At 38.7% G+C, this 24370-nt stretch overlaps 13 protein-coding genes across 13 annotated transcripts; 6 read left to right on the top strand and 7 right to left on the bottom strand.

Annotated features, from left to right (window-relative positions):
* Positions 1-26: 26 nt before the first annotated feature.
* On the bottom strand, positions 27-885 carry SOCG_03013 (60S ribosomal protein L13/L16). The gene is made up of 2 exons (XM_013161503.1): positions 776-885; positions 27-719 (listed from the first exon to the last, which is right to left on the bottom strand). Exons 1-2 carry the CDS (start codon positions 814-816, stop codon positions 167-169), a joined length of 594 nt encoding a protein of 197 aa, XP_013016957.1. The 5' UTR covers positions 817-885; the 3' UTR covers positions 27-166.
* On the bottom strand, positions 820-2733 carry SOCG_03014 (translation elongation factor EF-1 alpha Ef1a-c). The gene has a single exon (XM_013161504.1). It carries the CDS (start codon positions 2619-2621, stop codon positions 1239-1241), a length of 1383 nt encoding a protein of 460 aa, XP_013016958.1. The 5' UTR covers positions 2622-2733; the 3' UTR covers positions 820-1238.
* Positions 2734-3892: 1159 nt separating this feature from the next.
* Positions 3893-4270, bottom strand: SOCG_03015 (RNA-binding protein; the record flags this gene model as incomplete). The annotated part of the gene is made up of 1 exon (XM_013161505.1): positions 3893-4270. One exon carries the CDS (start codon positions 4268-4270, stop codon positions 3893-3895), a length of 378 nt encoding a protein of 125 aa, XP_013016959.1.
* Positions 4271-4473: 203 nt separating this feature from the next.
* SOCG_03017 (ubiquitin-protein ligase E3) lies at positions 4474-6717 on the bottom strand. Its single transcript, XM_013161507.1, has one exon. It carries the CDS (start codon positions 5988-5990, stop codon positions 5256-5258), a length of 735 nt encoding a protein of 244 aa, XP_013016961.1. The 5' UTR covers positions 5991-6717; the 3' UTR covers positions 4474-5255.
* On the top strand, positions 4574-5144 carry SOCG_03016 (60S ribosomal protein L34). The gene has a single exon (XM_013161506.1). The coding sequence runs from the start codon at positions 4641-4643 to the stop codon at positions 4977-4979; it is 339 nt and encodes a 112-aa protein (XP_013016960.1). The 5' UTR covers positions 4574-4640; the 3' UTR covers positions 4980-5144.
* Positions 6205-9306, top strand: SOCG_03018 (CAMK/CAMK1 protein kinase Cmk2). The gene is made up of 5 exons (XM_013161508.1): positions 6205-6243; positions 6288-6472; positions 6525-6621; positions 6784-8492; positions 8539-9306. The coding sequence occupies exons 1-4, from the start codon at positions 6229-6231 to the stop codon at positions 7954-7956; spliced, it is 1470 nt and encodes a 489-aa protein (XP_013016962.1). The 5' UTR covers positions 6205-6228; the 3' UTR covers positions 7957-8492; positions 8539-9306.
* On the bottom strand, positions 8214-9218 carry SOCG_03019 (serine palmitoyl transferase A subunit). The gene has a single exon (XM_013161509.1). It carries the CDS (start codon positions 9025-9027, stop codon positions 8743-8745), a length of 285 nt encoding a protein of 94 aa, XP_013016963.1. The 5' UTR covers positions 9028-9218; the 3' UTR covers positions 8214-8742.
* A 34-nt stretch (positions 9307-9340) lies between the features above and the next one.
* Positions 9341-12491, top strand: SOCG_03020 (alpha mannosidase-like protein). The gene is made up of 2 exons (XM_013161510.1): positions 9341-10026; positions 10091-12491. The coding sequence occupies exons 1-2, from the start codon at positions 9926-9928 to the stop codon at positions 12375-12377; spliced, it is 2388 nt and encodes a 795-aa protein (XP_013016964.1). The 5' UTR covers positions 9341-9925; the 3' UTR covers positions 12378-12491.
* On the bottom strand, positions 12441-13357 carry SOCG_03021 (adenine phosphoribosyltransferase). The gene has a single exon (XM_013161511.1). It carries the CDS (start codon positions 13253-13255, stop codon positions 12689-12691), a length of 567 nt encoding a protein of 188 aa, XP_013016965.1. The 5' UTR covers positions 13256-13357; the 3' UTR covers positions 12441-12688.
* Positions 13358-13916: 559 nt separating this feature from the next.
* On the top strand, positions 13917-15209 carry SOCG_03022 (phosphoprotein phosphatase; the record flags this gene model as incomplete). Its single annotated transcript, XM_013161512.1, has 1 exon — positions 13917-15209. One exon carries the CDS (start codon positions 13917-13919, stop codon positions 15207-15209), a length of 1293 nt encoding a protein of 430 aa, XP_013016966.1.
* A 595-nt stretch (positions 15210-15804) lies between these two features.
* SOCG_03023 (uncharacterized protein) lies at positions 15805-17526 on the top strand (the record flags this gene model as incomplete). Its single annotated transcript, XM_013161513.1, has 1 exon — positions 15805-17526. The coding sequence occupies one exon, from the start codon at positions 15805-15807 to the stop codon at positions 17524-17526; it is 1722 nt and encodes a 573-aa protein (XP_013016967.1).
* Positions 17527-18161: 635 nt separating this feature from the next.
* On the top strand, positions 18162-21317 carry SOCG_03024 (trehalose-6-phosphate phosphatase Tpp1). The gene has a single exon (XM_013161514.1). The coding sequence runs from the start codon at positions 18501-18503 to the stop codon at positions 20970-20972; it is 2472 nt and encodes an 823-aa protein (XP_013016968.1). The 5' UTR covers positions 18162-18500; the 3' UTR covers positions 20973-21317.
* SOCG_03025 (1-phosphatidylinositol-4-phosphate 5-kinase Its3) lies at positions 21233-23818 on the bottom strand. Its single transcript, XM_013161515.1, has 3 exons — positions 21953-23818; positions 21798-21909; positions 21233-21753 (listed from the first exon to the last, which is right to left on the bottom strand). The coding sequence occupies exons 1-3, from the start codon at positions 23545-23547 to the stop codon at positions 21355-21357; spliced, it is 2106 nt and encodes a 701-aa protein (XP_013016969.1). The 5' UTR covers positions 23548-23818; the 3' UTR covers positions 21233-21354.
* Between the last annotated feature and the right edge of the window lie 552 nt (positions 23819-24370).

The raw sequence follows: 24370 nt of genomic DNA on the forward strand, positions 1-24370 counted from the left end.
TACTAAGCATGAAATACAAGAAACGGCAGCTTGTATAATAATTACACGCTAAACACCAGGAATTAAGTATATACAATACATAAAATAACAAGAAAGGGACTTGGTGCTCATATTCAATTTCCTACGTAGCTAATAGGGCAAAACCAGAAGAAGCGAAGATGCTCATTTAGTAACCATAGGAAGCAAGCTTTTGGTTGATAAAAGAAGCAGACTTGGCAGCAGCAACCTTCTTTTGCTTGGAGTGCTTGGCTTGGTAGAAAGCAGCGCTCTTGACCTTTCTGCGTTCTTCCAACTTGGAAACAACGTCGGCGTACTTCCAGCCAACCTCAGAAGAAAGGCGGCCGACAGTGCAGTACTTACGGCCGGGCTTGAGACGCAAGACACGAAGGGCAGCAGGGACAACAACACGCTTTTGCTTGTCAAAAGGAGGTGGAACACCTTCAACAGCTTGCAAGTGCTCCAAAGCAGCTTGACCACGAGGGCTCTTGTGGGGAAGCATACCACGAACTGCCTTTTGGAAGATACGAGAAGGAGCACGGAAGTGGAAAGCACCACGAGTAGGGTTGTAACGGCAAGTCTTGCGCAAATAGGCAAGGTACTTAAGCTTGTTACGGAAGAAGCTACCAGAGATGTTCAACTCTTCACAGCGAACAACAACAACCTTTTGACCACCCAAAAGCTGCTTGGCGACAACAGATGCCAAACGTCCAAGGAGATGACTAGATTTTTTGTCAGTATAAGCCTCACAACTTCTACAATTTCAATTCATTCTTACCCCTTAGCGTCAATCACAACGACCTTCTGGAATTCCGACATTGTGTGCTGGATGAATTGCTGAACTTTGCAGAATTGTGCACAGTACTTTTTGTGACTGCTTTTTAGACGAACTTTTTGGTGTAGCGTCTCATAACGAAGCGTGTTCCAAGTTTATTACGTATTCCACCGTAATGATGTTATTCAGTTTGTTAAATTTTTGAAGAAGTTTATTGTTCGCAAATAAAATCCTCACCGCAATGAAATGAATATTGCCTAGTCGAATAAAATTCGATTCGATTATTCTACATTAATTCTTGAAACTAATGACTGCAGAAAACGCTCACATTCCCAGCTAACTCAGCTAACTGAGCGGTGTAATTATACTTACTGTATTCTCAATGAAATACTGTTCAATATACTACTACTGCTAATAAATTTATGTCATCAAATCACTTTTATTTCAAAAACTACATAGTAAGAACTTACTTCTTACCACCGGCCTTTTGAGCAGCCTTGGTAACCTTAGCTTGACCAGGTGCAGTCTTTTCAACGGCCTTGATGACACCGACAGCGACGGTTTGACGCATGTCACGAACGGCGAAACGGCCAAGAGGAGCATAGTCAGTGAAAGCTTCAACGCACATAGGCTTAGTAGGGATCATTTGAGCGATACAAGCATCACCGGACTTGACGAACTTGGGAGCTTCTTCGATCTTCTTACCGGTACGACGGTCAATCTTCTCAATGAGCTCGTTGAAACGGCAAGCAATGTGAGAAGTGTGGCAATCCAAGACAGGAGAGTAACCAGCAGAAATTTGACCGGGGTGGTTAAGAATGATGACTTGAGCGGTGAAGTTAGCACAGCCCATGGGAGGGTCGTTCTTGGAGTCACCAGCAACGTTACCACGACGGATGTCCTTAACGGAAACGTTCTTAACGTTGAAACCAACGTTGTCACCGGGAAGACCAGCGTCGAGAGACTCGTGGTGCATTTCGACAGACTTAACTTCAGTGGTGACACCAGAGGGAGCGAAGGTGACAACCATACCGGGCTTGATAGCACCAGTCTCAACACGACCGACGGGGACTGTACCAATACCACCGATCTTGTAAACATCTTGAAGAGGAAGACGGAGAGGCTTCTCAACGGGACGAACAGGGGGCTCAATGGCGTCAATGGCTTCCAAAAGAGTCTTACCCTTGACGACACCGGCCTTGCTCTCCTTTTGCCAGCCTTGGTACCAGGTCATGTTGGTGGTGGGCTCAATCATGTTGTCACCTTGGAAACCAGAGACGGGGACGAAAGGAACGGTCTTGGGGTTGAAACCGACCTTCTTGACGAAGTTGGAGGTCTCCTTGATAATTTCCTCAAAACGAGCTTGAGAGTATTGGACAGAGTCCATCTTGTTGACGGCAACAATGAGTTGCTTGACACCCAAGGTGTAGGCAAGCAAAGCGTGCTCACGAGTTTGACCGTCCTTGGAGATACCAGCTTCGAATTCACCAGTACCACCACCAATGATAAGAATGGCACAGTCAGCTTGAGAAGTACCAGTAATCATGTTCTTGATGAAGTCACGGTGACCAGGGGCATCAATAACAGTAACATAGTACTTGGGAGTCTCGAACTTCCAGAGGGCAATGTCGATGGTGATACCACGCTCACGTTCGGCCTTGAGCTTGTCCAAAACCCAGGCGTACTTGAAGGAACCCTTACCCAATTCGGTGGCTTCCTTCTCGAACTTTTCGATGGTACGCTTGTCGATACCACCGCACTTGTAAATCAAGTGACCGGTAGTGGTAGACTTACCAGAATCGACGTGACCGATAACGACAATGTTAATGTGTCCCTTTTCTTTACCCATGTTGTAATAAATCAAATAAAAATCGCAAGATGTAGCGCTTGGCTTACGGTGTTGCAGACAAAGAACGTTGAAGGATCCTTTCTAGTATATATAGTGTCAAAGCGCAGTCACAGTTGTTGGCATGGAAACTTTACCTGATGGCAAATTGCCTCTCTCTCGTTATAAGGATAATTATTAGGATCTAAGTTAAACTCATTCATTGCATTAAATTTTTAGTCAATTTCCATCGTCATAGTAAAATCTCTTTATCATAATATCTATTAGAAGAGAAAATAAAATTTTTAAGAAACGGTTGGACGATTTCATATAGAATAAAATTTAGCTAAAAAGGATGACAAATCAAAGAGAAAATGTTCTTTTAATCGCAGTATGTGCTTCGCTCCTGAACGTGTGAACGTGTGAGAAGGAGTGTGCGAATAACTTCACTTTAAGCGTTGGATGAACAACGGAATAGTTATTATGGATAGACGTAGAAAAGCATATACCAAACCTGTTTGCTTATTTTATACACTTCATTTCTTAGTCCTTGTCTTCGGGTGAAATCATTTAAACACTTTGATCCATAACCCAGTAATCACCGTTAGTTATGACAACGTTTTACACATACAACCATTTCAATGATTTCTATGATCGCTTAATATCACTTTTTTAAACCTTTCACTTCTTTAAGTTGATAGAGTTTTGTAAAATTGGACGATAACAAGAAGAATCCTCTCATTGAGAGATACTTCTTGGAACCACTCCCTTAAATAAATGAGACTAGTTGATGTAAACAGTCGTTATTACCTATCGTAGAGATCTGACAACCATCGCATATAACTTGGCATCTAAAACCATAACCTGTGTAAAAGAGAAAACAACCCATAGTTCCTTCATATTCTATTTGTAATCTGTCATATAGTATACAACCACCTTCCATACGGAACCTTTGTCCATTTCGTAAACGCTTTTCGAACTGTTGACGAACTCTTTGAAGAATGCCGGTGTCGATAATGGATGTGATTTGTTCTTTCTGAAGGCACTTCGTTCGTTGAACAAACTTATGTAAAGCACCTGGTGGACTAATGCATTGTACGGGTCTAAAATAATAAGTTCCCGTTATTTCCGTACTTGCTTGATTGAATATGAAACACCCCTTCCCGATCGCAAGCATTGCTTGTGTAATTATGTACGCATTTCTAAGGAAGCAAAACCTATTATCAATCGCGACGTCGAACGGACAGAGTGCATAAGTGATATGTATATACCAGTTTAACAATTTTTTCAATGCATCATGATACTTCCATATTAATGTCACGATCATCGCGACTGGGTCGAGGCGAAGGACTACGACTACGAGAATCCAAAGAGGATCTGCGAGGACGCGAAGGAGGTTCCAGAAATGCAAAGTCAACCTCTAATTTTCTTTCTAATAACATTAATGAAGTCTGACGAACAGCATCTTCAGCTTGCTCTAACTTGGCATACTCGATTAATGCATAGCCCTTGACATAACCAGTTCGTCGGTCCAAATTTAAATGCAGATTTTTAACGGGTCCGAAATCTGCAAACAGATCTTCAAGCTGCTCTTCAGAAGTCTCTGGATGCAAACCAGTTACAATGATTATATAACCTTCAACGGATTTGGCAGGACGTGCTTGTTGACTCATGGTGAGACGGACGATTATAGACAGAAACGCTTGTTTTCCCAGAAAAACCTAACTTGTATAAATTATTGATAAGGAATAAAAGTAAACAAACAGAAATAATATAATGAATAAGTGTGTTAAGAAAGTCTTAAATATGAAATTATTAAAAGAATAAAGTCAAACTACCTATGTTACTACACTAACTACTTTACTGTATTTTACGGTGGGGTACGTCGTTAAAGCTTATACGGATATAGTGTAAATTTTGCGTTCATTTGGTTTTATGAGGTGAACTGTTCATAAAGAACTGCAAAAAAACAGTCACGCTCAACACAATTGCTCAAGAGGTACAAAAAAGAACCTGCGCAGAACAAACGAAAAAAAGATCAAAATGGCTCAACGAGTTACCTACCGCCGTCGCCTTGCTTACAACACTCGTAGCAACAAGACCAGAATCATTAAGACTCCTGGTAACAAACTCCGCTATTTGCATATCAAGAAGCTTGGCACCATCCCTCGTTGCGGTGACACAGGCGTTCCTTTGCAAGGTATTCCCGCTCTGCGTCCTCGTGAGTTTGCTCGTCTTTCCCACAACAAGAAGACTGTCCAACGTGCTTATGGCGGTAACTTGAGTGCCAACGCCGTTAAGGACCGTATTGTTCGTGCCTTTTTGATCGAGGAACAAAAGATTGTTAAGCAAAAGCTTAAGCAAATGTCTTCCCAAAAGTAAAGGGTAAAGGTTGAGCCGGAAAGCTTTGTCTGAGCTGCTCTATCTAAATAACTTCCTTGATTATCGGAAATCAAATAAGACTGTTTTCGGTGCGTATAACCTGACATTGAGTAATTGATTGTAAAATGTAAGCTTATCCTGTAGAGTTGATGAAGTAAATAAATTTACACTGTGTAGTATTTTCCTGTTTTATGTGGTTAAATACACCTTGTTCAAGCACGCAAAAGTGGGAATTGGTTTTATTGACTAGCAAAACATAAACGTCGATTATAAAATCTAGCCATAATTGGTGTCCGGAATACAACGGTGGATTTTAGTCTGGCATATGGGACAGGTTAAATCGACTATCAGCTCTTTTCGTGACATGACACAGGCGTAACAAAAGGTATGGTGACAATTAGCACTGTACGGATTCGTGAGGGTAGCATTATCCTCGTCCCGTAAAATGCAGAACGCACATTCATTTGGCCGACAATCAATTTTTTTTGTTGTGTTTTGAAGTTCTTTATATTTGAACCATAGGGTCGCTGGGAGACGGGTTTCAAATAAACCATCAAACAGACCCATGACAATTCGTCGCATAAGAATCGTTTGATCAATTACACCAGTAGGTCCTTCATTATGAGCATCAAAGTTCGGAAGCATGTTTTCTGTACTGATAAAACTTTGGAATATATTCACAAAAGTATTTTGGCCCCGAAAAGCGACAAGGCCTTTAATCAAAGCGATAATAGTGAAAAATCCATTTCCAGCGCGTTCAAGCTTTCGAAAACATATCGTTCTGCTTTGAGAAAGTGAGCTCGATATAACTTTGAAAAATATTAAAATATATAACCATGCATTCCCTTTACGGTTTCTTAGTAGTAAACCCAAAGTAATTAAATGTCGCAGCCGCTCCTTCCAAATCGGTCTTGTACTTGCGACGAGTTTGTCGTACTCATCTATCAACGCCTGAATATTTTGTAATTGAGTATCAGCACTAACTATTGCGTCCCAGCGCGTCGAAAACATTATAGCATGGATTGAATGTATCGAGTCCCCTCTTGTAGGATTAATTAGCCCAGTGAATGTATCATTGATTAAAAGTTCATCAAATCAATCATCTATATATTTGAAGGAATAAAGATATTTTGCAGATATATCTACAATAGTTCGGTAGTCCTTTTTGGGGGAAGGTGAACTAGCTGAAATGAGACCGGTTTGATATGCTGAAACTCAATTCTACCAACAACAAATACCAAATGGCACTATGTCAATTTTGACGGTACAGAAATTAGTCTTTAACTAAAACTAATAACAATGCATTAGGGATTTCGAAAATTCATTAAAGCCGTCAAACCAAATAAGGACCGAAAGAAGGGCAAGAAAGCTCTCGGTTCAGAAAAGTCTGCTGACATAACTAGCCAGCAAAGTCGTAATGCAGAAGCTGATTCTTCTGAATCTATTCATTTTCCTGGTTTAGAAAAGTTTCAATTAAAGGAGAAATTGGGAGAGTAAGTGGATGATCAGTCTCATAAAGGATAGAATATTAATGGTGATGTATAGTGGAGCCTACAGCAAAGTATACAAGGCATATTCTTTCGAGCTTGAGAAAGACGTTGCTGTTAAAGTCATCCGCAAGTACGAGATGAACTTGAAACAGGTAAGATTTCAAATTTGTTGGTACTTATACTTCCGGTTATCAAGGAACTTCTAGATGAAGAGAAGAGTTTTGCTTTTCTTCGTACTTGATTCTATGAAAACTCTAGAAAACAAAAAAAAAAAAAAAAAAAATTGATTGAGCAACAGCTAATCTGATAAATAGAGGAGTGGAGTTCATAAGGAAGTGAATATATTGCGAAGGATTCAACACAAAAACATTGTCACTTTGCTCGATTTTATTGAAGCAGATGATTTCTTTTATCTTGTTTTGGAGCTCGCTGAGGGAGGAGAAATTTTTCACAAGATCGTTTATTTCACTTACTTCTCAGAACAACTCGCAAGGCATGTAATAGTCCAAATAGCAGATGCAATACAACATCTTCACGACGTATGTGGCATCGTTCACAGGGACATTAAACCTGAGAATGTGTTGTTTAAACCAATCCCTTTTCGTCCTACAGAAGGATATCAACCGCCCCCATTAGATCCGATCAAGCGAGACGAAGGTGTTTTCACGCCTGGCGTTGGAGGTGGTGGTATAGGCAAAATTTTAATTGGTGACTTTGGTTTCAGTAAAGTTGTTTGGAATACGAAAACATCTACTCCTTGCGGAACAGTAGGTTATGCGGCTCCCGAAATTGTAAATGATGAACTTTATTCTAAAAATGTGGATATGTGGGCGTTAGGCTGTTTGCTGCACACAATGTTGTGTGGATTTCCACCTTTTTTTGACGATAATGTGAAACTCTTGGCATCCAAAGTTGTGAAAGGAGAATTCGAGTTTTTATCTCCTTGGTGGGACAATATATCAGAATCTGCGAAAGATTTGGTTGCCCATTTATTGACAGTGGATCCAAGAGAACGATATGATATCCATCAGTTTTTCCAACATCCTTGGATTCGTGGTGAACCGAAGATGCTTTTGGTTCCTTCCCATAAGCCAAAATTTTACTCGCGCTCTATAGATTCAACTTCTTCTTCACCTGGACGAATGACATCTGATTTCAAGGAAAGACCAAAGAGAACTATGGTTTCCCGCACATCTAGTGCATCTATGCATAAATCACCATCCATTACTACTTTGAGTGATGCAATGATGGTTGCATATGATGCTCGTCGCTCTAACTTCCCTAACAGTCAGCATAAAAAAGCCCATTCTTCGAGAATTAATTCGGCGGCCGACCTAATTGTTGAAGAAGATTCGGGCGATGAACAAACAGGAACGAGTTTCCCCTTTAGTGATCTCTCCAACAGCGATGAAAGAGATTCTTTCCAATTAGATCTTGCTCAGTCGTCACTCATTTCCAGAAGATCTGCCCGGCGTAATCCAATGTAAATTCAACCTTCAGGCCAATCGCGAAAAGACATTTATTTGTAATTAATTTGAGATGGTTTGTCTTGTATAAGCTATCTTTTGTGCTTTTATTCATTAACTATACTTTCTTTCTCTTGCATTCTGCCATGTCTGGCATAGCAATTATTGCTCGTTTAAGCTCATACTGTTTCTAACTATGCGACACGGTCACGCTATTAAAGGACCCTACACTCTTTTATTATGTCTTTTTTTCGCTTCCTATCTTTCATATTCTTGTGATACAACATATACAAAACTATATCACCCATCTTACTATCTGAGAATTTTGGTATTAGATATGGGTATTTGTAAAAAGGATGTAAAACGTAGCCGGCAAAATGATGCAGACTTTAAATCTAAGAGTTATGTAAGTATATGTCAAGTATTATCTGGAGATATTATCGCTAGCAAAGTAAAGCTGTTTTCTTTCTTTCCGATGGAAGGACCGTAAATGAGGGAACCGCCTAAATTTCGAAATAAAGATGCTAAAGCGTCTAAATACATAATTGATTTATAGGGTATGCATCATTCAAATAATAAAATTAAGTAACTAATGGATTTGAGAATGAGTATCTTCACGCCAAACATAAGGTTTTAAGTAATATGACCGGTTGTTTTCGTTGTGAATGCGAATAAGGAGGCAAATCCAAGGAAGAAAGAACTATTAAGCTATCGTATAAAGAGCTGTTCACCCAGGTATGTATTCGTCAGTTCTATCAATTAGGCAAGAATTATGGATGGACATAACAGGTAGTTCCCCCACCCCCTTTAAGCATTCTTCTGAACGAGATACAATACGGTAGCAGGTATGTATAACACCAAGTTCCACAAAGGTGGAGTTAATTTGACGACTATAGACTTTACGGCCCAACCGATTAGGAAAAGCAAAAGGAGAACAATGGTATTGAAAACAAATGCTTCATGAGAAGTAAAGACATATGGACCAAGAGTAACCTGATAACGATAGTATTGTAATCGAAGCCAATTCATGCGTTCTGGCTCATATACACCATCGTAGTCCTTCTTTGCTTTGATGATCACTGGCTTTCCCATTCTGTTCAATTTAGTTATCCACGTAAGCCCGAAAGAAAGAAAGTACTATATGGAAGCTACAAAGAGAGCTGCAAATAGGAAATCTATTGACTTTCCTTTGAATGAAACGGAATACGCACAATTTAGGAAATGGGTAATCGGTACATAAGGCATGTTGTGAGTCTTAGAAAATAAGGAATATTACCTCTTTACGCTAATATCTTGTCAATTATAAATACACAGATGCAATAAACGTAAATAAACAAATAAAAAATAAATTAAGGATTTTTAACAGCTGGGAGAAGTATAAAAAAATACGTGAATAGAATTGAGAACCCCCCCCCCCAATTAAATATAAATTGAATAAATCTTCTTGCTTCGATAATTACTGGGAGTAGGAATCAAAAAAGCTAGAAAATGATATTGGCTATGATGCTAATTTGCAAAAAAAAAAGGTTATGTTATACAGTCTTTTATTTTCTATTTCAAAACCTATTGTAACGTTAAAAGCAGTATTAAATCCCAAATTATAGCTTAAGGAATGAGGAGTGACAAGCCAAAGAGACGAATGATGAACAGGTTGAAACTTTTTCAATAAAAGCGAACAAATCTCTCGTAATAAAATCTTTCTATATATGCCAAGGATTTGCTGTAGAACGACCAAACAAAGCCGTTTGTATCTCAAGTGAGGAAGAATTAAGTAATCCTACGACGCTTCCCCCAAAACGTCTTACTAAACCCAAGAAGCTTGTTAATAAATCCTTTCAAGATATTGTTTCTTTTTTTTATAGAAATCTATTTGACTTTTCATAGGCTATACGTTGAAGAAAGCCAGTATATTGAGTTCCATACTCTAGATGGATTACAAGCTTCAGGATCAGCTTATCTAGAAAATTATTGAATATTATAACAAGGATCTATGCTCTTTTTGGGTTTTACTAAGTGGATTTTAGCATCTCTATGGCTGTTTCAAGGAATTCTGGGTTATGGAATTGATGCAAATGAAGCGCTGGGGTTAAGGTATGATATTTTGAAAAGAAAGAAATGAGGGTGAAAATTGAATAATTTTACTTATAGTTGTCAGAAACCTTACCCGAGAGTTGTTTTATCATGGCTACTCCAATTACTTAGACCTTGCATTTCCTCTTGACGAACTTGCTCCCTTGTCTTGCAAAGGATTGGGACCAGACTTTAAAGACTCTCATAATCTTGGCGTCAACGATGTACGCGGTAACTACCTCCTAACCCTGATAGATACTATAGATACGTTGGTGGTCTTAAATGATACTGAAGGTTTCCACGAAGCTGTTCGGAAGGTCATTCAACATTTGACATTCGAAACTGACACAAAAGTTCAACTATTTGAAGCTACTATCAGGATTTTAGGAGGTCTACTGTCCGGCCACGTTTTTGCTTCAGATCCACAGTACGGATTTCAACTTCCTGGGTATAACAATGAGTTGTTAACTTTAGCAACCGAACTTGGTGAGCGTCTATTAATTGCATTTCGAACACCAACGAAAATCCCTTTTGCGAGGATAAATTTGATGAAAGGAGTCTCTTCAAAAGAGACGAATGAGTCCTGCTCCGCTGGGGCTTCCAGTCTTGTCCTTGAATTTTCGATGCTGAGCATCCTTAGTGGAAATCCGGAGTTTCGTAAGGCGGCGGAAAATGCCTTTTTTGCTATATGGAATCGTAGAAGTAGCATTGGTCTATTAGGAAACAGCATCGACGTAATGAGCGGAAATTGGATATATCCTGTTTCTGGTATAGGAGCTGGAATTGATAGCTTTTATGAATATGCTTTTAAATCATATATTTTGCTCGATGATATACGATTTCTTCAGGTCTGGGAAGAATCCTTAAGCAATATTCGTCAATATATGTCTTCCACAGAAGATTATTACTACCAAAATGTGTACGCTAGCAGTGGGACTACTGCAACGTATTGGGTTGACTCTCTAGGAGCCTATTTTCCTGGGTTACTGGTTCTCGCTGGCGAGCTGGAGTCTGCGAAAAAGTCACATCTCTACTATTTTTCAATTTACATGAAGTACGGACAAATACCAGAAAGATTTAACTTTCATACCAAAACCATAGAACTACAAGGATATCCCTTAAGACCAGAGTTTGCTGAATCCACGTACTATCTATATCGTGCTACTAAAGATCCATTTTACTTGGAAGTAGGAAAGATAATTTTGAAAAACATTGAAAAGAATCTTCGTACGTCTTGTGGATTTGCTTCCCTAGATAACCTTCAAACAGGGGTACGTTCTGATCGAATGGAGAGTTTTTTTCTTAGTGAAACCTTGAAGTATCTATATCTTCTCTTTGATGAAAGCAATATTTTTCATTCTAAATTCCAAGATTTCCTTTTTACTACCGAAGGTCATTTATTACCCATTAATACACTAACGCATAAAGCCGTTAACTCTTATAAACGTCAGCATCCTGGGACGTGTCTTCTTAATCCCGATGAGAATTACGCTGAACCTTCTTTCTTTTCTAAAATAGCATCCAGGGAGGATTTCGATTATGTCTTCGAAATGGTAGAATCTAGTCATCAGCATGTTGTTGATGGAATAATTGATCCTAATGGAATTTGTGCAAGACCAAGAGTTGCAGACGTCGTTGAAATTCTATATGGGAATGTTCTATTACCTCCTTTCAAATCTACTGAACGTTCCATGAACCAGATATATGTACCAACATTGATAGGCAATAGGATTCGCCTAATAAAGTATATTGATAATGAGTACTACCGCATTTTTAAAATAGGAAACCAAAGAGCGGGAGACAATGATACAGTCTATTTGACTGATCCCAATTATGCAATGTTTATGAGTCTACAGACGCTACATACGCCTACAGTTTCTGCGCATTTGGTTTCTGTCAATACAAAAGAAGAAGCATATTCTGAGTTCCTTCACGTTCATGAAGGAACTTTCGAGGAACCTTTGCAGTTACCATTGGCATTTTTAAACACCAGTTTGTGTAACAAACTGCCTTTCTCTTTAACGCCTGGCGTAGCTTATATAGCTCCAACCGGAGACTGCAGCTGGTTACAACAAGCGAAGAATGCACAGAAAGCAGGATTGCTTTTATTGTTGGACCAGGACCCTAGAACGAACAAAACAAAGTTGATGCAAGAGTCTCCTTCGTCCTATTTTTTTGGTTTAATTAAACCTTACGTGCCACCAACAATTCACCTTGATTCAAATCAAAGTTTTGTCCTTCAATGGGGAAACATAACTGTGCAAAAGGTTCAAAAAGACGCACCTTGTTATTTTCAAAACTCCTTGATTGAGAACTTCTACGTTTGTGAAACTTGCTTCGATGAACGCGATTATTTAATAAACAGGAATTAGGATAATACTCAGCATTTCACTTTGTTTACTTCCTTATTATACGTATGTTTGATGATATATATGTTAGAAAACATTTAACGATTAACAATAAGATAATTGCAATTTTGTTGTATAAAAGTGTATCAGTATTCTTTAAAAACGATTGATTCTATTAAGTGCATTGTGCTCTGATAAATCTAGTATACAAGCAAAATTACTATCCAAAAACACAAAGAATAAGCACCTGCTCGGTCTTATGAAAACCTGGAAACTGAACTAAAAGCCGCTATTACCGAAAATCCCTAATAAACAAATACTAAAACATGGATGCCTTAAGCAAATTCGCTTCCTTCAGGAGCCTCAGATTGACCGCTAAAAAGAGTGAATGTAGGGGCCTTGAGACGCTTACGGCCTTCCAAAAAGTCCAATTCCATCAAGAAAACATGGCCTAACAAGTTACCATTCAATTGCATAATCAATTCATCAGCAGCCAAAGCGGTACCGCCAGTAGCCAAGATGTCATCGACGATCAAGACACGTTGGGAGGGCTTGATGGAAGATTTTTGCATAGCGAAAGCATCTTCAGCATACTCCTTTTTGAAGGTGATAGTAGCCAAATCACCAGGGAGCTTGTTAGGTTTACGAACGGGGACGAATCCTGCATTCAAACGCAAGGCCAAGGTAGGACCAAAAAGGAAGCCGCGGGCTTCCAAACCAACAATGACATCAATTTCCTTGAATTGTTTTTGAATGAGTTCGACCAAAAGATCAACGAGAATACCAAAAGCCTTAGGGTCAGAGAAAATTGGCATAATATCCTCAAAAAGAATTCCCTTCTTGGGGAAATCGGGATATTGAGCCAATTTAGAGCGAAGATATTCAATACGATCGGTAGACATTATTAGTATTATAGAAAAAAAGAGAATGAAGGTGCTGCCTAGTTTGACACTTGTTTATTTATAGTCAAAATTTTTTTTTGGGTCCCTACCACTGAAGGTAGCAGGACTGCTTTTCGTCAGGTAACATTACAAGGAGAACGAGAAGACGGTGAATTATTGATGATTCAAACTCTACTGGAGTCTTTATAAATAAAATATGTTAAAGTAATGAACATTATTTTCATTTATAATTCGCTCGCGAAGGATTCTGAGAAAATAATGGATGAAAATATTCTACACCGACATGAATCAAACAATAATTTACTAGTGCATAACCTTATGTTTCCTTAATATAGAATAACAGATCACTGAACGACGGTAAACAAGAATCCGTAGAGATACTTAACATTCGTAATTCAAATGAGCACCAAGACAAACGCAGATGTCATTCAACGCTTAAGAGAATACAGTTTCTAAGTTTTGATAAAATTAGTTTGTTTATACCAATTTTTACTTTATAAGTGATCTTTTTGCTACCCATGATATCTTATATCCTCCTTTAATATATGGGTTTTGCTTGTATTTTGTAAACAGATATTGTTTTTATTTTTTGTCACTCGTTTCTTAAAACTTGGTGTTTTGGTCCAAATATAATTCTAAGTATAACTATTTAACTTGATAAATGGCGTCTCCGAAATCAATTCGTCAGTTTTTTGTCTGGGTTAGCAAAGCTATTGGTATCCTTCAATATCTTTCTTTGGCATTGCTAGCGATTTACTATGCTTACCCCATTTGGTTTGGGGTTTTTTCTTCCTTTGGATTTGGGCCGCGTGAACTGAATAGTTCATTTACAATTATGGGAGTTGCTGACCCACAGATTGAAGGTAATCATAAGGTGGAGGCCAACGGATTTCTCAAAGGCACCGTTGATGTTCTGGGAAACGATCTTTACTTGAGACACTTGGTTCAAACAAACAAGTTTTGGGGGAAGCCCGACGCTATGGTTCTATTGGGTGATCTTGTGAGTTTTCAAAATTTGGACGTTAATGAGTTTAAAAATCGTGCAGAAAGACTGAAGCGAATTACAGGGGCTGCGGATTTTAATAGTACAGGTGTAGTCAAAGAGGCTACTCCTCAAGTCAATGAAATTCCAGTTTGGGCGATTCCAGGAAATCATGACATCGGTTATGGAAACGAGTTGTCTGACTCACAGACCGAAAAGTGGATATCTTCTTTTGGATTAATGAATTGGGCTACGAAAACCTCCGTCGCTGGTCACCCTGTACGTATACTTGGAATAAATAGTTTAGCTTTAGATAATGTTCAGTTTAACCCAGAGGTGGCCTCGAAATTTCAATCTTGCAATAGTCTTTCTTGTTCTGGTATCCTTCCCCTGTCGAAGGAAGCCGTCGATGTATGGACTTTTCTTTATGAACAAGCCGCTCAAGCAGAAATCCCTACGATCATTTTTACCCATGTTCCATTCTACAAGCCCCAGCATGCCTGTGTGGATAAGCCTTTTATATCACGTTCTGATAACCATCGAGTCCTGAAGCAAAACCATCTTTCCTACGAGACAACCCAACATATTTTCCACTTATTGCCTAGTATAGCCTTGATCCTTTCAGGCCACGATCATATGGGGTGCGACTATCATCACCCGAATGGCGTCATTGAGCATACTTTACCAAGTGTTATGGGATATTTTGGAGGAAACATCGGTTTTGTAGAGTTGACTTTGAGAAATGTACCTTCCATGTTTCGCAGAAATCTGCAATCCAAGTTCCATCATTACCTCTCATACCTACCATCTCCTGTCAAAAACTACGTCTATAGTGAAACGAAGGCTTTTGGGCCCTTTTTAGATATGACTTTTACTCGTACGTTTGCAGGTCCTTCTTTCATTTGGTGGGCACTCCATATTTCCACCTGTGTTCTTACGATTTTACGACTTTTATTAATATCCTTCGTCTAAAGTCTAATTTAGAGCTTCGTACTATCTCCACAATAACATACTAAAAAGAAAGTTTTTATTATTTTATGACCTGTATGGTATACTAAACTCCTTGTACATTCAACCGACCTCACTCCCTCAAGGACTATTGCACAATGGGGATCCACTTCCAGCCACGTTTCAGAAAACTATTTACTTTTTTTGTTTCTCCATATGATCTCGTTGTTTTTATTTACGAACACGTCACGAAATGGCTTTATTCTCTATTTTACTGTTTATTTACTACCAGCACACCTTGGTTACCATGGTAACTAACCATAGCGAGATTCATAATAGGCAATATACTGAAACTATAAAAGACTTGTTGCAATCCCTAATATCACCAGGATTTGTTTATTTTGAGTTTGTTTTTGTTTACGTTTTTGAGGGTTATTATAGACACAGTTTCTTCACACCAAACATCCTACTATAAAAACAAAATCATTTGTTTATTCAGTTTAGGAACATAATTCTGCACTAATCGGTCATTGTTTCTATTTGTCAACGCTTAAGACAGCTTTATACCTTTCATCCCTTTTTAGTGAAAGTTTGTTTATTTGTCTAAAAAAAAAGAAAAATGCGTCAAATTACGTTTATTGGCACGGCGCTCAGTTTATTACAGTTATGCAGTGCTATAACAATTCAAAAACCTTCAAGAGAATCATTGTGGTTTTCTCAAAGTCCAGAGGTTTTGGATTGGTCTGTTGAAAGCACAGATCCATCGGAAGCACATGTTTACGTTGTCAATGAAAAAGTAAATCCTGCAGTTAATCAGTATGCAATGACTATTGACACATCTAAAAAGGATGCAACTCTTCCACCTCTTGAGCTTACGCCTGGTTCAGGTTATCGAGTCAACCTCGTTTCTCCTGTCGATAGTTCCTTTGTTTATGCCCAATCGGAAACTTTTACCGTAATGGATAAGAAAGGAATAAAGAGTCCCCTTGATGATGATGCCTTGCGTGCTAATGCAGTTCCACAATTAAAGACGAATACATCGAATACGGGCAATTGGACTATGGCACCTGCCTTCCAACCATCATCGACTCCTTCTAGCTCCACTGTTGAAACTACTAGTCCTAATTTCAATACCACTTCTGTGGTCGTTTATACTACTAGTCCCTCCGTTGCAGTTACCACTTCTCCTAAGAGCACTGTTACATCTGGTCCTTATTACGCTAATTCATCTTCGCCCTTGTCAACGACATCTACTCCTATTTTTACCAACTCTACTTCTACTACTGTGGTGTCTTCACCTACAAATAACGCAGCAACTCCCAATACTTCCACAACTACAAGCTCCCCGTTGGTCACTTCTAACTTGAATGTTACTTCTATACATCGCTCTACTACTTTTGTGCCTTCTGTCACTAATAGCCCTGCTGCTTTAAATTCTTCTGCAAACCCTTCCTCGCCCGCGATTACTTCTTCCAATGTTCCATCTACTCCTATTAGTAGCAACTCTTCGGTCTTGACTGTGCCTGCGTCTTCTACATACCAGAGTTCTGTTCCTCCCTATACAAATACTTCTGTCACTACGACACCTTCTTCCATTAGACCCAATACTGTTCCTCCCTATACAAATACTTCTGTCACTACGACACCTTCTTCCGTTAGACCCAATACTGTTCCTCCCTATACAAATACTTCTGTCACTACGACACCTTCTTCCGTTAGACCCAATACTGCTCTTCCCTATACAAATACTTCTGTCATCAATGCACCTTCTTCTGTGAGAACAGGTACTGTTCCTCCCTTTACAAACTCTTCCGTTACCGCTACACCTTCTCCTGTTAGACCAGGTACTGTTCCTCCTTACACGAATTCTTCCACCATCGCTACACCTTCTTCTGTTAGACCCAGTACTCTTTCTCCTACCACAAACTCCTCCGCAGTAGCCACTGCTTCTTTGGCTCCTAATGGTACAATTTCTGTTACAACTGAAACTGTTCAAAACACTGGTGCTACTTGCCCTGCCGCCGTTACTGTAACCGTAACTACTCCTAGTTACATTCCCACCTCTTCCACTCCCTCCATGACTTTACCACCTGCTGTTTCCAGACCCTCTGATGCTTCTTATTCCGATCCCAGCGAGACTACATCATCTGCAGGTGAAAGTGCAGTAGCACCTTCCTCTACTCAATCTTTGCATACCTCAGTTGTATCATCTTCTAAGGCGGCACCTTCTTCATCTGGTAGGAGTGCATCAAAGAGTGTTCCTAGCTCTGCCTCCAGAACCTCCAGCGCTAGCTATGTTTCTCTTCTTTTCGCCTTGACATTGATAGTCGTCCTTTTCTAAGCTTATTTGCACAAGGCTAGAGCTGTGCTTAGATTGCATATTTATCTCTTGTATGCTGGCCATACAAGTTTATACCATGAGATTTTGACAATCTCACGCATTATATTGGCATTTGATTCATATCCAAGGATACCCATTAATCTCGACTATATGACCAAGATGAGTATTATTCTTCTTTCAAGAATGCAGGCAGATTTTGGTCGTACGCATTTGTTTCGTGATTATTTGAATTTTTTTTATTTAGCTTTGTATTTACAAAGGGCATACCTGGTGACGGGCAAACATCATTCATTGTTGGATTTATTTACCATTTTATATAATTATCCCAAAAAGTGCTATTTATAGTAGTACTGGGAAGTCTGATTCATTTGGACAATTGTGTTATTATATGTGTCGTATTTCATTAAATACGTTGTTTACTTTTCGTCCGGTCTACATAATTTCTGATTTCATTTATTCGTTTTTCATAGTTAAATTAAATTAAGTAAATACCTTAGATTATAGAAGTTTTTTTTAAGACATGACCTTCTGCGACCATTATGTAAGTTTAAACAGACTCTACTAGAAAAAATGTTTGTTTACTAACAAATCTTTACTGGATCAATAAATAGTGCACCAAAAGAATATGTGAAGTAAAGTAAAAGAAAATGAAGATAAATGTATATGAAAGCACCTACATAAAAAGAAATATTTTTTTCTTTATTGTTCCTTTTTATCCATAATTATGTCTTCAAATTTAGTAAATTGATTTATGAGTGACGTGAAGTGGGGTATGTTATTCTATAGAAAGTGACATACGGGTTTGCGATTAATAAATCCTCCTACAACCAACGACATAAACACCTATTACAATCAAAACGTAGAGTTTTATTTGAAAAAGTGGAAATCGGAGCCTTTGAATTGAAAAATATTACAAAAAATAAACCCTCATATTTGGGCCGGTCTAAAGCAAGGTAAAGGAGAATAGAAAACCAATGAACCCTCACGCGACAGAATCACCAACGAATTTTAAACGCGAAAATGTTTATGAATTGTCTGGAGACTTACTGGATCCTCAAGAATTAAAAAGTTTGGGGGTGAGCGGATGCATCATCTACGTGTTGCGACATTTACCGTTCAAATCGGCGATTCATGAAAAAACCCGTGAATGGGAATTCACAGGTCGCCGAGGAGCGACCACAATGTATTCAAGCATGAATTGGCTTGCAAACTCTACATACTGGAGGACAAAGCTAGTGGGATGGACGGGCGCAATTCCGACGATATCCGATGAACCAAACAAAGGGAATGGGGAGAGTGTAACAGAAATTACAAAAAAAGATTTGAAGAATTTCGAGAGATCATACAAAGAATGGAATTGTGATAAGCGGACAGAGGATATTCCAGTTTGGCTTACTGGTTGTTCGCATGAAGAAAAACATGATGATGAGGTTATCCTTTGTGAAGATCGTTCTTCGCAATCTCGCTGGCTTGCTTATGCAGAAAATGTTATCCGACCGTTAATTCATTATAAATATTGGACAAGCGCGGAAGTGGACGAAAACGAAGAGCACTGGTGGGACGACTATGTTGCCATGAATGAAGCATTTGCGAAGAAAATATGTGAATCATATACTCCAGGAGATTTGATCTTTGTACAGGACTACTCTCTTTTCCTTGTTCCCAAAATGGTGCGTGAAAAATTCCCTGACGCTGTTATTGCCTTTTATCACCATCATCCCTTCCCGAGTTCAGAAATAGCTAGATGTTTTCCTAGACGAAATGCTATCCTTAATGCATTGCTGGAATGTGATTTCGTTGGATTCGAAGATTATTCCTATGCTCGTCACTTTATCAGTTGCTGTACTCGTGTTTTAGGATTTGAAAGTGGTCATGATTGGGTTTCCTATAACTCCCAAAGAGTCATAGTTCGTCCCCTGACCGTAGGGATTGATGTTCCACGAGTAATTCGATCAAGTGGCAATGCCACTGTCTCAGAAAAAATCGATGAACTCGCGTCTAAGTACGAAGGTATGAAGGTTATTGTTGGCCGTGACCGTTTAGACGAAATTTATGGCGTTCCTCAAAAAATCATTTCTTTTCAACGTTTCTTAAGACAATACCCAGAATGGCGTGGCAAAGTCGTTTTGATTCAAATTACGATTTCTTCTGCATTCCGTCATCCAAAGCTTTCTTCTCATATTCAAAGACTTATTGATCAAACTAACGATCTTTACGGATCAGAAAATTATAAACCCATTATACATTATCAAGATCAAATAGATGCTGCTGATTATTTTGCGCTCCTTACGTTTGCAGATTCCCTTTTTATTAACAGCATTCGTCAGGGTATTAGCAACATTGCATTAGAATATGTCGTTTGCCAGCGAGATCGCTGGGGTATAGTTATGTTGTCAGAGTTTACTGGTACTTCAGCTATGTTACATGACGTTCCTTTAATTAACCCTTGGGATCACAATGAGACGGCCGATATCATCAATGAAGTTTTGTGCATGCCCCTTGAGAAAAGGAAAAGCATTCAGCACGAATCTTACAAACAAGTTACTACATATACCATGCAGTCCTGGACATCTTCATTAATCCGTACTTTGGCCAATAAATTGGCAGCCTCGAAGTCTGGTGAGCTGACACCAGTTTTGAATTATAATTATGCTAAGTCTTTATACAAAGAAGCACCTCGACGTTTGTTTATGTTAGATTATGACGGAACTTTGACTCCGATTGTTAGAGATCCTAATGCAGCTATACCATCTGAAAAGTTGTTAAAGTCACTTAGAACACTTGCTGCTGATGAACGAAACCAGGTGTGGATCATATCTGGTCGTGATCAAAAGTTTCTAAGACAGTACATGAACGACATTACTGGTCTGGGTCTTTCTGCTGAGCATGGAAGTTTTGTTCGTCAGCCTCACCGTGATGAATGGACAAATCTGGCAGAATTGCTTGACCTGTCTTGGAAGAAAGATGTCAAACAGATTTTTCAGTATTTTACTGATCGTACTCAAGGTTCCTTTATTGAAGAAAAGCGTTGTGGTATGACTTGGCATTATCGAAAAGCGGATCCTGAGAATGGTTCATTCCAAGCGATCGAATGTGAAACATTACTTGAGGAGATGGTTTGCTCCAGGTTTGAAGTTGAAATTATGAGAGGAAAAGCAAATATTGAAGTACGGCCTTCTAGTATCAATAAAGGTGGGATTGTTAAGCAGATTTTGTCTTCTTACTCTGATGAATCCACTCCTTCTTTTATATTTTGCGCTGGCGATGATAGAACTGATGAGGATATGTTTCGTTCTTTAAATAAAAAAGCCAATCTTGTTAACAAGGATTCATCATTTGCTGTTACTGTAGGTTCTCCACATAAGCTTACAGTTGCGGATTGGTGTATCCCTGAAGCTGAAGATGTTGTCAATTTTCTTGCCGAGCTTGCTGACGCTACTAACTAACAAATTAACATATTTGGGTTTACCGATTCGATGAATCAAATAGTAACGTATATACTTTAATAATGAAGAGATCAACCATCTTTACTTTACTTTATATAAGTCTGAATACCAGATAGCAAGTGAGATTCTAATCCTAATTACCCAGTGATCATCGGCATGGTTCCTATCGTTTTCATTTACGGAATCGTTTGATGTTATATATAGAAACGCGCTAGTGACATGTCTTTAAATAAAAATATTAACACCTGGTCTATGTAGTATTATTAAACAACTTGCTCTTTTATCCTAGAAATAACGAAATGATAGATTAGTGATTATATACAAGAACAAAGCATAAACATCTCAATGCATTAGAATAGTTGGTGGCACTTCAAAATTACTATTATTTAGCCGGCGATATATTGTTACCAGTTACGTTAGGTCGTATAAAAGGAAACCGTTTAGGAGAAACCGATGCCTTCTCGATTGGGGATGAGCTTTTTTTCCGTGAAGGACTTTGTTGGGGATTTGATTTATTTTCACTTGGTTTAGTTTTTGGTCTGCCAGGAGACTCCTCGGTTTCCTTGGTGCTTCCATTTTGATGGTTGCTTACAAGGACAACTTTATCGTTTTGTTGTTTGAACATCGGAACAGGTTTCAAAGTTAGATGATCCGGCTTTATGCTATTTTCGATGAACTTAAAAAACCGGTTGGCATATTCGAGAGGTGGAACAGCAGAAATTGCTGACTCGGAATGATTAATGCCTTTCCACAAGTGCTCTGCTTTTTTTACATAGGAATACTAGAATAGTTAGTACTAAGAATATACATATTGGATGGTCAAACCTTCGTAAGTAAATCGATAATACCGATGTAAAATATATGATTTGCGGGTTGGTTCATTTCATCTGTAGCCTGAAAACCACCATCGTCACTATAGAACATAAAATTACTTCTTCTGGCAAATAGTTAGTAAAAAATCTTTTATGTAAGTTACGTACTCCATAAATTGGTTGCTTGGAAGACGGTTACACGATCTATCCAACGAAACCGGTCCAGTGCTATTCACAACTTGTCGTAGGAGATGTGCATTGGATTCTCCAGCGCCCGTGGCCGGAACTTGATGTTGTGAAACATTGGGATCATAAACTGATAATAAGCTATTTCGAATTTTATCTCGATTGCCACGACTAAGATCATGAATACCCACTAAAAGGCTGTAATCCATAATACCTAAAGAAGAAAGCAAATCAATATCGGCTTTGACCTGAGTTAAAAATATTTGACGTTTTAAAGGTCCAAACTGAAGATGCATATCTCTGCGTAACCAATTCGTATCCTTCATCGTACACATCGGATTCTGCGAAGGTACTTTTTCATTTAACTCACGCCCAAGTGTTGAACCTTTCAAATCAAATGTTTGATGTATGTCACGATGGGGAGGAAAAAGATTGTTCATAACCACAAAATGGATTTTGCGCCCAAAAGGAAGCTTTACTCTATGTAAACCATAAAATTGTGAAATCAATGTGTTTGGATTATTTTTGACATGTTCATAATAATCATAAAGAATTTCTCGTAAAAATTTATGTTCGGAACGGTGGATAGTCTTTATAATGAAGCGATAATCTCGTGAAAAGTAAAAGAAAGAGCCACTCTTTCCAGGAGAGTCCAGTTCAGAAAGGATGTATTTACTAGTGAGTGAAACGAGATAATCCGCGGCATCCAGATGGAAGAGCTGTCGTAAATGTCGAAATACCCAAGGAGCATAGTCTTTGAATTTAAAATCGTATCTAGCGGAAGGCGTGAGTTCATTGCCAGTTATGTCGAAGGTATACTTGTGTCTAGACCCAAAATCAGTTGGAGTCAAAGCTCGGTCCATTTTTGCCTGACACCGGGAAACGCCAACACGGATACCCGTGAGCATATTATAGGCAGTAACATAATTCTCATGACCTTCAGAAACTCGCGTTCCTACTAAAACGCAATCATCGTCTAATTCCTCATGCCGACGTCTCATATTCAATCGCTTCTGTTTCACAGCTTCTGCCCAGTTGGCAGAACCAATATCAGGAGGGATTTCGTCTAGAGCTGAATTTGATAAACTGGCCTTGCGATCATCACTGCGTTTGCCATGTAAATCATTTTTGGAGGATTGATTTTCGGGCTGTAAACGTCGATTCGGGAGGGTGGACTTGTGTTCTGTGTTTAACGGGGCAGGACTTGTGGGTGAAATGGCACCAGCCGATGATGGGGCGTGTTTTCCTAAGAATTCTGCATCAGAGGATGGACTATGGAACGAATAAGAGCTAGTTGTTGTCGAAGTTTGGGGCGCAAAAGGGTCTGTAGAATCATCGAATACCTGAGTTTCTGTAAAAATTTCCAGCGGATGCATACCACTGTTTTTAGGTGGACAATCCAAGCTCGAACGCGAAAGGATCCTTCCTTGTGCTTCAGGACCAATTTGAGACTCAGGTATGTTTGAGGATAGATTTTTTTCTCTATCAATTGGCGTCACTTTTTTTTCGTCATGGGTAGAAACTGCTTCTGTCGGTATGGCTCTGGAAGGGATAAAGTTGTTTGAGTCAATTTTCATTAGGATTTCTTTGAAACATAAATAGAGAAATTATTAATATTTAACAAAATTCGTTAACCCAATATTCTCACAAATAAAGCCCGTTTCTTGCTGTTTCTTCGCTTCCCCTTTTCAAAGGTTCCAATTCGTTTCTTCGTTTGCCAATAACGTAAAAACTCTTCAAGTTGGTTTCTTCTCGAAAATGGAATTCTCTAATAAATAAATAAAAACCAGATTTCTGCTGTTTCCAGCGGGTTTTCTACCTTTCCTATGATGCTTACAGTGTGGTGTTCTCTCAGTGAGTATCAATGGGTTCAATTACCGTAATTCTCCGAAAACACCGAGATGAAGATTTATGGGTTTCTTACTCATAAGAAAAGTAATCTTTGAAGCATTAAACAAAGAGACTTATATAAGAAAAAGATTTCTGAGAAAAAAAAAAGTAAACACTTTAGGACGCTTTGAGGATCAAATTTGATTTGTCGAGTATTTGTTTATGTTGGATGTAAACAAACCTGGATGAAATTGGATGATTGGGCTCTTTATAGCCTATTTAAATATTTATATATATATATATATGTATATAAATATAAAAATGAGTCAAGTTTATAAACAATTCTCTCAAAACCAGAGATGAGTCCACTTACTTTGCAATTGCGAAGATGCACCTAATCAAATTGTAGTACGATATTTAATGGTGAAAATCAAATGTTAGTATGTGTTTGAAATTTCTAAAATAAGAAACTTAAGAGAGAAAAGCTCCTTCACTATGATGTTGATTTCTTTAAAATGACTACTTTCCATGGTTACAACTGGTCAAACTCTTGCAGAATTTCTGGTACGG

This window comes from Schizosaccharomyces octosporus (genome assembly GCF_000150505.1).
Source record: "Schizosaccharomyces octosporus yFS286 unplaced genomic scaffold supercont6.1, whole genome shotgun sequence".
Lineage (NCBI taxonomy): Eukaryota > Fungi > Ascomycota > Schizosaccharomycetes > Schizosaccharomycetales > Schizosaccharomycetaceae > Schizosaccharomyces > Schizosaccharomyces octosporus.

Excerpts from the sequence above, each read along its gene's own strand:
- SOCG_03013 (XM_013161503.1), bottom strand. The coding sequence starts at position 816 with ATGTCGGAATTCCAGAAGGTCGTTGTGATTGACGCTAAGGG. Across the intron at positions 720-775 it reads GTTGTGATTGACGCTAAGGG|TCATCTCCTTGGACGTTTGG; the intron begins GTAAGAATGAAT and ends CAAAAAATCTAG.
- SOCG_03014 (XM_013161504.1), bottom strand. The coding sequence starts at position 2,621 with ATGGGTAAAGAAAAGGGACACATTAACATTGTCGTTATCGGTCACGTC.
- SOCG_03016 (XM_013161506.1), top strand. The coding sequence starts at position 4,641 with ATGGCTCAACGAGTTACCTACCGCCGTCGCCTTGCTTACAACACTCGT.
- SOCG_03017 (XM_013161507.1), bottom strand. The coding sequence starts at position 5,990 with ATGTTTTCGACGCGCTGGGACGCAATAGTTAGTGCTGATACTCAATTA.
- SOCG_03018 (XM_013161508.1), top strand. Across the intron at positions 6,473-6,524 it reads TTAAAGGAGAAATTGGGAGA|TGGAGCCTACAGCAAAGTAT; the intron begins GTAAGTGGATGA and ends GGTGATGTATAG. Across the intron at positions 6,622-6,783 it reads ACGAGATGAACTTGAAACAG|AGGAGTGGAGTTCATAAGGA; the intron begins GTAAGATTTCAA and ends TCTGATAAATAG.
- SOCG_03019 (XM_013161509.1), bottom strand. The coding sequence starts at position 9,027 with ATGGGAAAGCCAGTGATCATCAAAGCAAAGAAGGACTACGATGGTGTA.
- SOCG_03020 (XM_013161510.1), top strand. The coding sequence starts at position 9,926 with ATGCTCTTTTTGGGTTTTACTAAGTGGATTTTAGCATCTCTATGGCTG. Across the intron at positions 10,027-10,090 it reads AATGAAGCGCTGGGGTTAAG|AAACCTTACCCGAGAGTTGT; the intron begins GTATGATATTTT and ends TATAGTTGTCAG.
- SOCG_03021 (XM_013161511.1), bottom strand. The coding sequence starts at position 13,255 with ATGTCTACCGATCGTATTGAATATCTTCGCTCTAAATTGGCTCAATAT.
- SOCG_03024 (XM_013161514.1), top strand. The coding sequence starts at position 18,501 with ATGAACCCTCACGCGACAGAATCACCAACGAATTTTAAACGCGAAAAT.
- SOCG_03025 (XM_013161515.1), bottom strand. The coding sequence starts at position 23,547 with ATGAAAATTGACTCAAACAACTTTATCCCTTCCAGAGCCATACCGACA. Across the intron at positions 21,910-21,952 it reads CCAAGCAACCAATTTATGGA|AAGAAGTAATTTTATGTTCT; the intron begins GTACGTAACTTA and ends ACTATTTGCCAG. Across the intron at positions 21,754-21,797 it reads TTATCGATTTACTTACGAAG|TATTCCTATGTAAAAAAAGC; the intron begins GTTTGACCATCC and ends TAACTATTCTAG.